The 14,543-nt window shown below is 36.5% G+C and overlaps 1 protein-coding gene across 1 annotated transcript; it reads left to right on the top strand.

Moving 5' to 3' along the window:
* The first annotated feature begins 6,875 nt into the window (after positions 1-6,875).
* LOC143463520 (uncharacterized) lies at positions 6,876-10,551 on the top strand. The gene is made up of 2 exons (XM_076962025.1): positions 6,876-7,009; positions 7,218-10,551. The coding sequence occupies exons 1-2, from the start codon at positions 6,988-6,990 to the stop codon at positions 9,836-9,838; spliced, it is 2,643 nt and encodes an 880-aa protein (XP_076818140.1). The 5' UTR covers positions 6,876-6,987; the 3' UTR covers positions 9,839-10,551.
* The last annotated feature ends 3,992 nt before the right edge of the window (positions 10,552-14,543 follow it).

Here is a 14,543-nt window from a genome sequence, read left to right as displayed (position 1 = left end):
AACCATGTTTTCAAACTTATCGCGAAAGAAAATATTTGGGCCGCGTACAATTGTAGCAACAGCACAGCTTGATTGCTGAACATTTCAAAAAGTGGTTATTCCATTTTAAGTATAGGTCACGTACGCCCTTGTTAAAGATAAGCGGCTACGTTAGAAGAACTATGCAAAAATTTGATTTTAATTGATTAGGGTCAAATAGAAGTTAAACCTAGCTATTAGGTCAAGTAGTTATAACAAGTAGGTTATAGATTAACAGAAAACTGTGAAATACAGCTTCGAGCTACGTAGTTTGTAGTGAATATGGGCAGCCACCATTAACGGAAAACGTTCTGGTAACGCATCATGTGACATTGTTTGTAAGTAACAAAGTGGACTTAGTTAGACCAGGGTTTCCCAAATTGTATTCCGTTAAATGATCACAAGTAGGATCCCGTAAAAATCCAGTGTAGATTCAAGCAAATTGGAATTTTTGAAATAAGAATATTAAAAATAGGAAACAATTATAATCTGTAGGAAATTATAGAAAACTGAAAATGTCCTAACAAGAACTAAATTAACTGTGTTATAGTTCATACAGGAACTCATCAAACTGGAAATTTTCAAACAAGAAAACGTGTGTCCTAACAGAATTTAATCCATATCAATATTTCAAGCAGACATCCGTACTGAATTATTATTGTATCATCTTATATTATTGCATTTAATATAAGAAAGTACAAGGCAGTATAGAGTACCAGCACAGGCTTAACCAAATAACAGTATGGTTGCAATATGGTTCTGGTTGTGAGTTTCATAACGATAATCGCTAAAAGGTCAACGTCAGTTTGCCCAACTGGCTTTATCCCAGTGTAAAGTAAGGTGAGATGGGCCAAGTGGCGGGTTCTCCGATTTTTAATGGGGCCTATTTGTTTGCAAATCTAATTCATTGTCACGCCTTCTTAAAGAAAACTTATAGCAATAACACAAACGTTGAGATGTATTGTACAAGAAATACAAATTTCTGTGTCTTTATCGAGCATATTCCAACAGCGTCATAGCTAAGAATCTGTGTGTGCCCACGTGGGCGAGATGGGGGTCCTTCAAGTCGTGTTCTGGTTTAGCTTACATACAAACTCTCATCGCAGTGTTTAAAGAACACAAAATTAATACTTCGGTAGGGAAAGTTTGACTATATGGCTTGTATAGATTTACATTTATGTGAAGTCAAAAGGCTAAAAATTAATTAATGTCAGATATTATAAAAACGTTCTTAAAACCAACGTTTTGAAACATTTGCTGTAAATTGAATATTATGAAACATGTAGCCAAAGAAGTTTAGTCTTCAATGAAGATACGTCCGACCTTTCGACTTTTAATCTGATTTTAACTTCTGTCGGAATATGCGCGTTGTGATTAAAATCTGCAGCCAATAGTGAGTAAGTTCATGATGGTGGCAACCTCTCGTTTATAAATCATGTATTTAGGATTTACGACCTTACCTAATTTTTAGGGGGGCCCAAATTCGCCTTCTGGCCCAGGCCCACGATACGTTCTACACGGCCCTATCGGATCTATATACCTCGAGTATCTATATACCTTGAGCATCACTTGGTTATCAAACTTGTTTTTATTTTTTTCGGGCATTCCCCCATTTTAACTTTTCATTTCGACGCTTGACTTACATTCGTTTGTAAATTAGTTTTTTTTATTAAGTCCTATGTTCCTTAATCTTCATTCAATATCGTCATCGTTTCGTTTATTCAGTTACAGTTCGTTTGGCTATTAATCAACTTTTAGCTGTTTTCTTGTGCTCGCTGATCTGCAAGTGGGCTATAGGCCTACAGTGCTTACTGAGGTGAACACACAGCCTAACAAAAGATTTAGATACCGCAGGTCTTCAAAGTCAACAAGGACATTTCTGGGTCTTTTTCTGAGGATGCACCCAAGCATGTCCTTCCTGATGCTTTCATGAAGTAGAAGCAGAAATCGTGAGTTCGCAGAGAGAGTGTTTACCTTCGAACATACGCAGACGGCCAGATGCTAATAAAAATTAATTAGTAGGAAATGACACTACAGGCTTATAAAAGATCTGACAAAAGCCTTTAACGTTATTACTTTAGCCTTTAACAGGAATCAGATATCATCAAAATGACGACGTTGCAGACAAGCAATACCAAAAAGCAGCAACAAAAGCGTTTTGGGTGAAATTTTGGTTTAATAGGAGATTGATTGTGCCTTTACCTTATGCGAGGACTTGAGCGCGAATCCGGCTAAGAATTCGGGGCTTTCATGCAGGTTGAAAATGAAATGTTTCGGAAAATTGTAATACGCGTTTCGGGGCAGAATAGAAAATATAATTTGATTGTTGAGAGCTCACGTCGCCCTCACATCTTTTTGGCAGTAATTTGTGACAAGTTTCGACCAATCTGCATGTGACAGCCTCTTTAATTGCCGACCATACATCACCACGACCAGTAGCAGACTGAATAGCAAGAAAGTAGGTCGGGTCGCCTAGTGTGACGAAATGGCTTGCTATAAAACCAAAGGGTTTAACGAAAAACTTGTTAAAAAATGAGTAACACATCGTGTAAAATTATTCACAACAAAACGGGCTGAATTACATTAAAAAGTAAAATAGTTGAAAACAAGAGATGCTTGGAATTCGTCAAAAACTGAACGATAACATCGCGTTCTGTTTTGGGGTACCGGATCGACCGAAAGAACACCACTGCTGCGATCGTTTTGCTAAAACAACTTGCCAATGGACCCACAGTAGAGGAAGGCGGGGCAAAATATACCTTTTAAGGAAGAAGGCGTATTTTCTGACTGTTACAAAAAAATTTTTGATGGGTAAGGTAGAAAACGAAAGGTCTTCTGGTAGGTTATGCCTGTACTAAAAAATACAGTTGAAAGTAGCACACTTTCTGAAAAAATAACAATTTTTTACCGATTTTTGCATGGGACAAAACGGACCACTGGCGGGGCAAAACGGACCCCCCGGGTCATGTGTCTGAAAGGTAATTTAATGGCTTTTGTGCATGGTTGTGGTAAGTTGATAAGAAACACTGTATCTGTTAAATCTAAATTCTTATAAGCTATGCATAAACTGACCTAATATATTTCATATGCTACCTGAAATTTTTTAAACTCTATAGCAATGAAACACATTTCAAAATAACATCAAACTTGAAAAATACTCTGGTTTTACTTGAATAAAAACAACAAGGCTAACACACACGAAAATAAATAACAAAACTACGAAGTATTGTACAAACTAGTCTTCCACATACAAGTGGCATATACAACGTCCCCATGCCCAGCATAGTAAAAACATTTTTCGTGACACCAGTTTTCATATTTGCTGCACTGAATCCAATCTTTTTCAGGGGGATCTTGGAAGAGATCTCCACAGAGCACACAGCAGTAGTCCTTAGTAGCAGATCTACCAAAACCAGCTGCTTTAGACTGCTAGGAAGCTTTTCTCTTCCTCGGCAAGCACTTAACTTTTGACTTTCTTTTATCCTCTCAACAATAGACTTTTTTACAGTAGAGCTTGTCAAAATTTTCGATTGTCTAGCTTTCCTTTTCCTGGAAATGAGTTTAGCAGAAGGATGTGGAGATATGTCTGCTATCGAAACTATCAGAGGTCCGTTTTGCCCCAACCCTATGCATCGCATGAAACACTTTTTTTGTTAAAATCTCAAAACTAAAAAACTCCAACTGGTTCTGATTAATAGACAGGTCTTTCCCTACAAATGATTTAGCAAACAAGCAACTTTACCTTCACTTGAACTTTAGTAGCCACCACCAACTTTCACTAGGCTTTCGTTATATCAACATCCCCCAAACCACATTCCCTTCGCTCACTGCTTTGTGCAAAATGAAGTCTGCCTCGTTTTTCGACAGAAATGTTTTCTTGACACTCGTCATGGTTTAGCACACGAATGGTGGCGCTAGCGCTATTCGTTTTCGAGAAAACTGAGAGGTTGAAAACTATTTTGCTCCGGGGGTCTGTTTTGTCCCGCTTTTCCCTACCTATCAGACGATCACTGGAGCACATTTTGATGTTTGTCATGACAGCGGTCAACACTTTTTATCAAGGTGCTGCCCTTCCTTTAAAAAAATGGTTCAATATGCACATATGTGACATCATTGCCGTTTTCTGGCCCAATGCAAATAATTTGAGTTAAGTTTGTAAAATAGAATTTTCTTGCTTCAAAAGATACTGGTTTACAGACACCAACCTTTTACATTAATGGGTGGAAATTGAAAATTAGAAAGTAAGTCATTTTACATTGCTAAATTTCGACAACGTGGGTGCAAGTGTTGCAGAAAATTAGAAAGGAGGTTCCGGTCGATGCTATAAAGTAAAAGTAGAGAACATGGGGTTGCCGTAACTGTTTTTTAAAACATCGCGTTTTTAAACCAATGGTAGTCACTGCTGAACACTGTATTTTGCATTATATGGTCATACAAAGTTATACACATCACATTCAGAACAAGCACAACAAACAACCGATGATGAACCAACGGAGAAGACTTGCTTCAGGTTGGCCTGGTTTAAAGTCAGAGAATACATAAGTTTCTCAGCTTTTCGAAAAGAAGCCACTATAACTATACTCAGCCAACACTTCTACAATTTCTTATAAAATAATGAGTGTACCGCTTGAATTAAAAATAATATAACTTTGTGTGAAACGTGTGGTATGATACACATTGTTCTTTGCCTTTTATCAAAAAGTTACTTTAACGGTTTTGTTATCAAAGAGCAAATTCGCTTCTACTATTGCAGACTGAAATTTGAGGAGTTGGATATTTAAACCGAACACAATTGATTTTACTTGCGCAAAGGTGACGAACATGCGGCCGCATGTGGCCCGCGAAAGAATTTTGCGCGGTCTGCAAATCAGTTTGGCAATCGCTCTTGTATGGCGAAGTATTCCGACGAAACCAGTAGTCATGAACTTTCTACTTTTAATCTTTGGACAATGCGATATCAAAAGCTGATAGCACGATTGAGTCGAAGCATTATGTCTACAATAGATCGCCGCACTCAAGCAAAGTATTTTCTTGCGGCCGCGGGAGCAGCCAAAAAACATGCCGAATGAAACGGTTGCGCTTGAAGGCTAATTATTATGCAAAATTTTACCGGTTTTAGTATGTATGACTAAAAAGTTGTGCGGCCCGCTTACTCAGCTGTAACTGACAAAGTGGCCCGCAACAGCGAATAGGTTCGCTCCCCCCTGTACTAGCATATAATTTCGCCTCACAAAGGCTTGTAATACAAGCCTTTGAGTTTGCTGATACAAGCAGTGTTATGATATTCACTACAATAGCGAGGTAGAAGTGATATCTCAAAGCAGAACTGCTTTGCTGTGTTTAAAAGTATTGTTCAACAGTGAAATTTCCCTTTGTTCAATTGAAACTTAAAGTGAACATTCCAAGAACAGTAAAAGTTTAGAGATGTGCTTGACTAGAAAAGTTATAAAAGCAAAGAAAATAGGTTAATGCAACGTTACGTAAAGGGTAAGTGCAGAAACGACTTAACTTTAAACCATGAAATAGTTGTCAGTAAATGTAGCGAAGAAAAATTTGCTTAGGGCCTACAGTATTTAGTGGTTATAAGCAGTAATTGTTAAAAACGCACGGCAAACACAAAACTGTTGAAATTTGATTTATACAAAACCAGTAAACCAAAGAAAGGTTGAGAAGTACTGGTTAGTGGTTTACTGCATTAGGTTAAAAAACGATAACATACCACCCCGTTTCACGTGTACTTATATACTAAAGGCCTACAGCAGGGGTGTCCAACTCGTGGCCCACAGAAAGGTTCCGAATGGCCCGCGCTGTATTTTTCGAATTGACTTATATTATCAACTGAATCGCCTACGTAATTTATGGCGAACTTACATTCCGAGAATTTGGCATTTATTGTTTGTTTACTAATTTCTGACAGCCATATGGAAAACTCGCTTCGCATTGCTACATCGTCCATCTCACCAAATATTGCCTAACTTGTTAGAAAAAAACAGTGCTAAACTTCACATTGAAAAGTCGACGTGCAGTAAAAACTTTGTTGACTTTACTATATCTTGGTATGTTTATTGTTCTTATAATTGTAAAAGAGGATAATACGTATTTCTAAGATTAGAATTTTGGTGTGAGGGTTTTAATTAGAAATTAGCAGTAAAAACTCAAGTGGCTCGCGCAATCATTCCTAAATCGATTGTGATGGCCCTTTGGCCAAAAAGGTTGGACACCCTGGTCTACAGTATACACTTATCAATACAAAGCTACAGATATTGATATTGGTTGGTATGTATATATTAGTATGGTTGCAAACAACCAAAAGATTTGGCGGCACCCACAGTCAAACCAAAAAGATTCTGCATTAAATAAAAAATATTTTTGCAATCGTTTTCCGGGACTAGTGATTAGTGCGCAATAACTTGCGGCACCCTTGCGAAACGTAAATGGCACCCCGCTTGAGAACCACTGTCCTATACACTATAGCTCATCCAAGCTAAAGTGCTTCTTCAATATTTTTATGGACTGCGCAGTGCGCACCGTTGTCACAGAGCGTCTTCCAACTGATAAGTTTACGACTAGCTTTGGAGTGAGACCCATCCATTTTTTCAATGTGAAAATCTGTTAGTCAATGTCGCCAACACGAGACGTCCTATTCATACTAGACGTCTCGCCCCAAACATCAGAACTTTCTGATATGGATGTGATGTATATGAATCTTTCGATCGTGACGTCACGGTTGCCACAACATACGGATGTCATACTTAGCGGCAAATTTGTGTTTTTTGCTAAACGTTTGTGCCAAGAATTACTTAACGATTAATTATTATTGATGTTTTCTTCTCTCGGTATTATATGTTTACTGACAACTATTCTATGGTTAAAACTCAACTTGTTTCAGCACATTAGGCGTTCACCCTTTACTTCAGGCAATATTAGATTGTGACTTCTTTGTTTTATTCATAAGGACTCAAAACAACAATGACTGCAAAACAAGACGAAGGTAATATAAAACTTTGGTGAAATTAGCATGCCAAATTTTCAATAAAATCACTTCGCAATTAGCCTATTACTCTAAAGTCTAAATTTTTAAAATATAGGCCTATTAGCAACCACCAAGACCTTAATACGATATCAAACCGGGTTGTACTTTTGCTGCCAAGATCGCCACTCCCGTTTAATTTTCAGTTAGCTTTGCAATTATTTTACAGTGCAAAAAAAAGATCAGGAGATATGTTTAAAAGAAGAAAACGACTTAGCAAACCTTTTACGTCAAAGTTGCTATGACAATGGCAAAGAACGAAATCCAAAAGAGTCGGCAGCTTACATCCACCAACTGGGTTTGTTGTACCAGAAGCAAAGCTATCATAAAATCAATATGGTAAGAAGTGCTGCACTTTTAAATGCTGCAATCGTACGACAACCAGACAACGTGGAAACAATAAGAAATGACCTACAGCAGCTTTGTAAAAATATATTTAAAATGGCAAAAGCAAAGCACATTGACGAAGATTTAATCAAAGAAGCAGATATCATCAAAGCAGAAGTAAAGTGCATGAGAGAACAAACGGAAAAAGAATTGAACAGGCTTCAAAAAATTCCTTCTGGTTTGGATGAAAGTAAAAAGAGCGAAAAGATGCAGGAAAAAATCAATAACATCATCAGAATTCAAAATGATATTACCGAAAAGTACACAAATATTATGAAAGCTATTGTCAACGTTTGCGAACGAGTCATGGGCTCACCACCTTGCAGATATGTTATGACTGGACTAGGTTCCCTAGCAAGGAAAGAAATCACACCTTATTCTGACTTTGAAAGTGCCATTGTTTTGGAAGAAGGAGTACAAAATCAAAGCAACTATTCAGACATTCAGGAATATTTCCGATGGTTTACTGTGATCTTTCAAGTCATCCTAGTCAGTTTAAAAGAGACAGTTATTAGATTCTTGGCTCTAAGAAGTCTCAATGATCCCGACGGACCAAACGGAGACTGGTTTTACGACAACGTGACTACGTGCGGAATATGTCCGGATGGATTTGCTCCGCACGCAAATAAAACACCTCTTGGGAGAGAGGAGAAAACGTCCAAAAAACCTTGGAAGACAGAATTGATAAAACCAGTAAGTGAAATGGTGAAGTACTTGGATGGGGAAGAAGACTTGAAAAATGGATATCATTTAGCGGACGTTTTGGTAAGAACATGTTATGTTAGTGGTGACCAGATGGTTTATGACAATTTCCAATCGAGTATCCACAAAAAACTTGATGAACAAAAACATAATGGATTGGTGAGCTTTGAATATCTTCGAGAAAACGAGAAAAATTTAGAGTTATTCGACCCAAGCAACAGTGTTCCCACGATTTATGGTCTTAAGGAAACATTTGACATGAAGCGTGTGATCTACCGTACAGCGACGATTTTTGTTTCTGCAGCTGGAAGACGCCATGCAATAAAGGAGCAATCTTGCTTTGACATCCTTAGCAAGCTTGTCGAACATGATATTATAACACAAGAGTTTGCGTTTCAAATGAAGTTTGCTGTAGCTATCGCTTGCGAGATTCGTTTGAGGACTTATATAGACAAGCAAGGACAAGACGATTTTGTCAATATCAACGAAGAATTGGAAAAAGATGCTGTTGTCTTGGTGGATATGGTCGGAGCAGATTCCATACTTGGCTACTTTGAAGCTGTTCATATTTTTCATTGGCATGCACGGTTAGATTGGAAAGTGGGAAAAAACGTCGATTTTTCAATCGAAACTACAATTATTCCCTTGGTTTGCTTAAACTTTAAGTTATTTAATGAAGGCATAAATAGAACAAAGAAAAAGTTACTTGAGCTTGAATTGAAAAACAAAGCTCACTTGGTTATTGCTCAGCAATGCATGCTGCACTTAGCTCTGTTTTACACAGAACTTGGACGATTCCCGGAAGCAATTGAACAATATCAAAAATGCATAAATACCTTGGAACCTGAAAAAAGTAAAACTAGCTTACTCTCACTTAAGTACGTTTATCACAGGTTTGGGGACTGTCATTGGAGAATGGAAAAATACGAAAACGCTCTCACGTGTTTTGAAAAACAAATGAAATGTTATGAAATCAGTGATTCAAAAATTGTTGATGAGGATACGGCCAATAAAATGAGCATTTGCTTCAAGCGGATTGCTTTCTGTCTGATGGAACTAGGAGACTATCAAAAACCATTGGATAACCTTAATAAGGCTTTGCAATTAAGGAATTCTATAAGAAAAAATCTTGAAAATGATATGCAGATTTCTGTCATATTGTTTGGCAAAGCAAATTGTTTGATAATTCAAAAGAAATACGGGAAAGCTCTGGAGGTCCTTAACGAATCTTTGAAGATTGAAAGACGAGCGTCGAGAGACGAAAAAGTCAACAAAACCGTTGCAGATAATCTCTATCAAACTGGATGGTGCTTATACAAGATGCACCGTGAAGATGATTCCTTAAAGATACTAAAGGAAGAGCTGGAAATTCGGCAAAACTTGGCAATACATCCTGAGTTTGATGAAGAGGTTTGCGACTGCTTGGCCATGATTGGACTCTGCCAGATCAGACAAGGAAACTTTGAACAAGCGTTGAATACACTAAGAAAGGTTTTGGCTACGCGTCAAGCTTTGAATGACGACGAAAACCAGATCGCTAGCTGTTTTTACCATATCGGCCGTGCCCTTCTGAAACTGGGAAGGAAGACTGAAGCAAAGAAAAACTTCGAGATTGCACTTTGCACAAGAAAGCGTAGCTTTGTCGAGCAGACCACAGAGATACAGAAATGCTTAAAAAACATTGAAAAATGTTTAGAGTAAAACTGTGCTAATTTGTTAATATTAATGTTTTTACACAAAGCTTTGTTGGGGTTACACAAAATATCGTTCTTTTATTGGAACTGGAGAAGTTTTCTCAAATATTTGTAATATATGAATATAGGCTACTACTACGATGTACACACTTTAAAACTTGCATACAAAATAGCCTATAATAGCACCTCATATAACTCTGGTTATAAGTTATAGTAGGGCTATATTCCACTAATACAACGCTGTAGAGAAAACGTATATTTTACGTATGGTTAATAATGGCGCATGTAGTCTAAAGTCTAAACTAATTTCTACTCTGGTACATAACATATCATTATAAACAATTGTCTCGTGTCTGTTCTTGTTTTGTATCCAGTATTACAGTGGGTGGTGATTTTAATCCTTTCTAGATTTTCTCAAATAAACTCTTGATATAGAATTTAATTTACAAGTTTCAGTTGCATGACTCACTGTGTCTGCACCCTATAGCGTCCAATTAATAAGTTACATATTTTGCACAAATTTGTTTTTATCGTTTTCAAAGTGTCAGTGTTTGGAGGTGGTCCAGCTCAGACACTGTATGGATTCTGCTGAAAGAAGCTCGCTTATGAAATAGTCTTGCAAACTTTGTGATTGGGCTATTTTTTTTCTTTAATTTCGTCTTACAAACTCTTTCCACTTTTCGCAAAGTCTTTCTTCAATCTGAAAATGTAAAGTTTATGGCATGCCGCGTTGCATAGCATCGCGTTTGATGAAAATAAATTCAAACGATTTTAAAATGACAATTTTGTAAAAAATTAACTTAGTAGGTAGGCCTACTGTACAAATTTTTAGATGTGTAAAAATCAAACAACATTGTTTTGATCTGAGCCAAATCAAACCTGTTTACCATCTTCTGTCTCAAAACGAAATATTATTTAAAATGATCAGTTTTCATTTAAGCTAATCTTCACTAGCTTGGCCGCCTTGTATAACACACAACGTTAACACATTAGCTACAGTAATAACACTACAGTAATATCCCGATTAAGTTCGCAAAAATTTATCACGAAATTGAGATTCAACTTTTTTAGAAGTTTGTTGGTACTTACAGGAAATCAAACATGTCATTAAAGAAAGTTAAACAAATAGCTTTACTAAAATTCACAATTTAAGAATTTATTAAGCATATCATGAATGGCCAACTGATGCGTATTTGCACATGTTATTATTTACGTAGTTGCGTCTGGTACGCATACAAAAAAGTTAGGTTAACTTTAGTCACGGCATCCATCAGTCTTGAATGGTTGCTAATAATCAGCGCCTTCAGTTTTGTTGATATGTATACATTACATAATAATACGCCTATTGTACAGTTACTGTTTTTTTACAAAACCATAATTGCTAAATACGCACCTATACCACATAAGTTTGCACAAACTGCTTAGATTGATGTTGTGAACTTAGCCAGGATGTCATTGTGTTGGCTGGGCCGGCTGCTTCAGAGAGAAAAGAAAACTACGGCCTGGCCTTAAATGTTTGTTTGCATGCAACAGTAAATATAATTAGACTTTTTGGGAATGAAAAGTTTTCATGGCCTGAGTGAGACTCAAAGAAATTACGATCACGATAACAACGTAATGGCCCGCGACAAGACCACCATTCGGTTTTGTAGCCCAGAGAAGCAGCAGGCACTCGACGTTCCTAACTTTCGAAATTAATCTAACCGTATGGTTTTTGCATGGTCTACATAACCTACTACAGTAACCAGTAGGCCTACCATATTCTATCAGCGACACGACCGTCCGTCGTAACTACGTTATAAACAGTCAACATATGTTTTGTCTGGACCGTATTATTCGTAAAATATAGACCTGTGGCATACATATCCTATGAAGAATAAGCAACAGAAATGCTATGCTAAATTTGTCTGAAACTAAGTAGGCTACTTATAAGTATAGATACTAAAAAACTATTCAAACCACACATAAATCCTATACTTTACTCAGCAGCCAAAAACCAAACATATTTATACCTGTCATGCCCCTTGTATTGTTGGAAAGAATAGGTGAGAACTCTGTGGCCTCTGTAGAAATGGAGCTCTAACTGCACCAGCCGATAGTCAGGCTACTACACTGGTCCTTTTCCACTGAGTCAAAATCATAACCATATTTTAATGTAGGCTATGACGTCACGATTTGGGGCAGAACATGTTTTGGCAAAACACTATTTCGAAGAATTTGCCAAAGCGAATTAAAAAAAATAGAAAAGTTCAATTAATCGATCAATGATTTCATTTTTTTGTCATAAGCGTGTTTGGGACGAAAAAATCAAGTCAGTTTTTATAAGCATTCGCCAGTGAACTGGAAAAAGTGTCATGGTTGGAATTACAAAACGTTTTATATTAATGCGCAAGTTATTGCGTTTATGGTTTGGATAGTTTCGATGCCGACGTCGTGCCAAATAGTGACCCTCCTTTGTGATGTAATAAACTAATTCATTCAATACGCAATAAGCGCTACTACACAAGTAACCTACAGAACTTACAGACAGACGTAGACAAACACCTGTGCTTGTATACGGTATTTTGTTTGCAAGTATACGTGTACTCGCAAAATTTACGGTATCGTACTATTCACTGAATAGGGGCACGTTTTCTGAGAGTCCGACAATGAGTTTATTACGTCACTCAAGGAGTCAATATTTGGCACTAAATCGGTTTATCAATTTCTGGCATATTTTTTTTCAAATTTTTTTTTATCATGTTTGCAAAATTCCAATTTTTATGTATTGGAATTTTTCGTATCGCTAATTGAACTTTTGTTGGGATATCTATGACGATAAATAAAGGATTCCCGCTATGCTTGATTAGTTTCTAGTAAAACATTTTCGTTTGAAACCTTTTAACCGACCTGCTGGGCATTGGACTACACTGAGATTGTAAATTGGGTGTAGTATACAAAAGCATCCTGTGATTGTGCACTAGTATACTAGACCCAAAAGTTATAGGCATACCGTAATTTTCAGGTTTAATAAAACATGGAAATTATCAGCTCACTTTGATGTTCTTTAAATTGCAAGCGTTTTAAGCATTGGATTGTAAAGATTTCACTCAGTTAGGCTTAAATAGCATATTAGTTTCGAGTCGTGTGTATAAGTGCTCCTATATGCCTGGTAGGCCTATGCTTTTCCCACAAGCACAAATCTTCCATGCTTGCCTACAAAGTTTGGCATTTTTTTAGGCAAGTAGGCTATATTTCACTAAAAGCCGGTTACCGAATTAGGAAAATATGGTAAATGGCAATTACGCTAGTCAGTGAATTGAACTTTACAATAATTTCAACTGACAACCAAGCAATAATATTTCCTAACTAACTAAATTAGCCTAAAACTAATCCCCTCTGACCCAAACTCTCACTTCTCATGATTAATTAACTAAGCTAGCCTGCAAATTAATATAGATGCTATTTTTCAAATAAAAATCACATTTTTTTCAAAGTTTAAATTATTCCCTTCTGACCCAAGCTCTCAGCTCTCATGAGTAGGCCTAAATAAGATTAAAAATAGGTTAGAACAGAAAAAAGAAGTAAAACAACGGCAAGAATCGAACCAGAAACTTCTAGCATACAAGCCCCAACGTTAGCCACTATGCCAATTCCCATCACAACGCCATTAGTCATAAACCCATTAGCGAAAATCCCCGGTTACCGTATTTGATTCTGCAACTTTGGTGAAAGAACGCTGGTGAAATAGTCACATTTTTTATAGGCCTATAATAAATAAACGTTTCGCCAACCAACTTTGTTTAATATAATCTTTTACAACCCTATAGTTGTTTCAGTGTTAACTACAGATTTGCACATTCAAACAACTAAAAAGCTTAAATTAAGATCTATTAGACCTACATTATAAATTAACTCACAGTTTTCCATAATTCCTGACAAAATTTCTAATTAAACAAACGAAATACTTCTTGTGGAAAAAAGGATGTTATCGAAGTGCTTCAAATATCAAATTATGCAAAACCGTATTAAAAGTACTAGCAAACGTTAAGCAATTCTGCCAGCAGCCAACAAAAATATGACAAACTGAGGAAACTGACTGCCAAATCAGGAGAGTTCTACTGTATTTTTCTACACGAAACCAACTTTTAACTATAGGAACCAGTTTCCTTTCATTATTGAATGTGTTCATTGGCACACACAGTCAGTTTTGATTTCGCATCGCAAAACCGAGTATTTTAGCATTTAAGCTATTATAGAATAATCAATTATTCCGTATAGCACATTTCTTATGTTCTGTATTGTTTTATCTGTATGCCGTAAGTATTCCGTTTTGTATTCATTCTGTTTTGTATAATTTTATCAAACCTTAGAAAACCAAATTTCCGACCCTGTGACTTTTTAAAATTCCATTTACTCATTTTTAAAAGTAATAGAGATTAGAGCATCATGTAAAAACTGGCAAAACTACAAATAAAGGTGTACTGAAATCCTACTACAGTATGTTTTATCCTATTACAATTATCAGTATGTTACAAATGAAGTTGCAGGTAATCTATTTGGAAGCCATCTAAGTGAATACATATAACAATAATATATAGATATTCCAGGTCAATTGAGCTTCCCCCTTTTTTTAGTTACACTCTATTATGGCGTTTAGCATGAAAAAATATAAAACACTACTGGAGAACCTAGTTTTATAAACCCGAGTTATGCATCTTTTTCTAATGTTA

This window comes from Clavelina lepadiformis, chromosome 6, assembly GCF_947623445.1.
Source record: "Clavelina lepadiformis chromosome 6, kaClaLepa1.1, whole genome shotgun sequence".
Taxonomy (NCBI): Eukaryota; Metazoa; Chordata; class Ascidiacea; order Aplousobranchia; family Clavelinidae; genus Clavelina; species Clavelina lepadiformis.
This window is presented reverse-complemented; position numbering and strand designations above follow the sequence as displayed.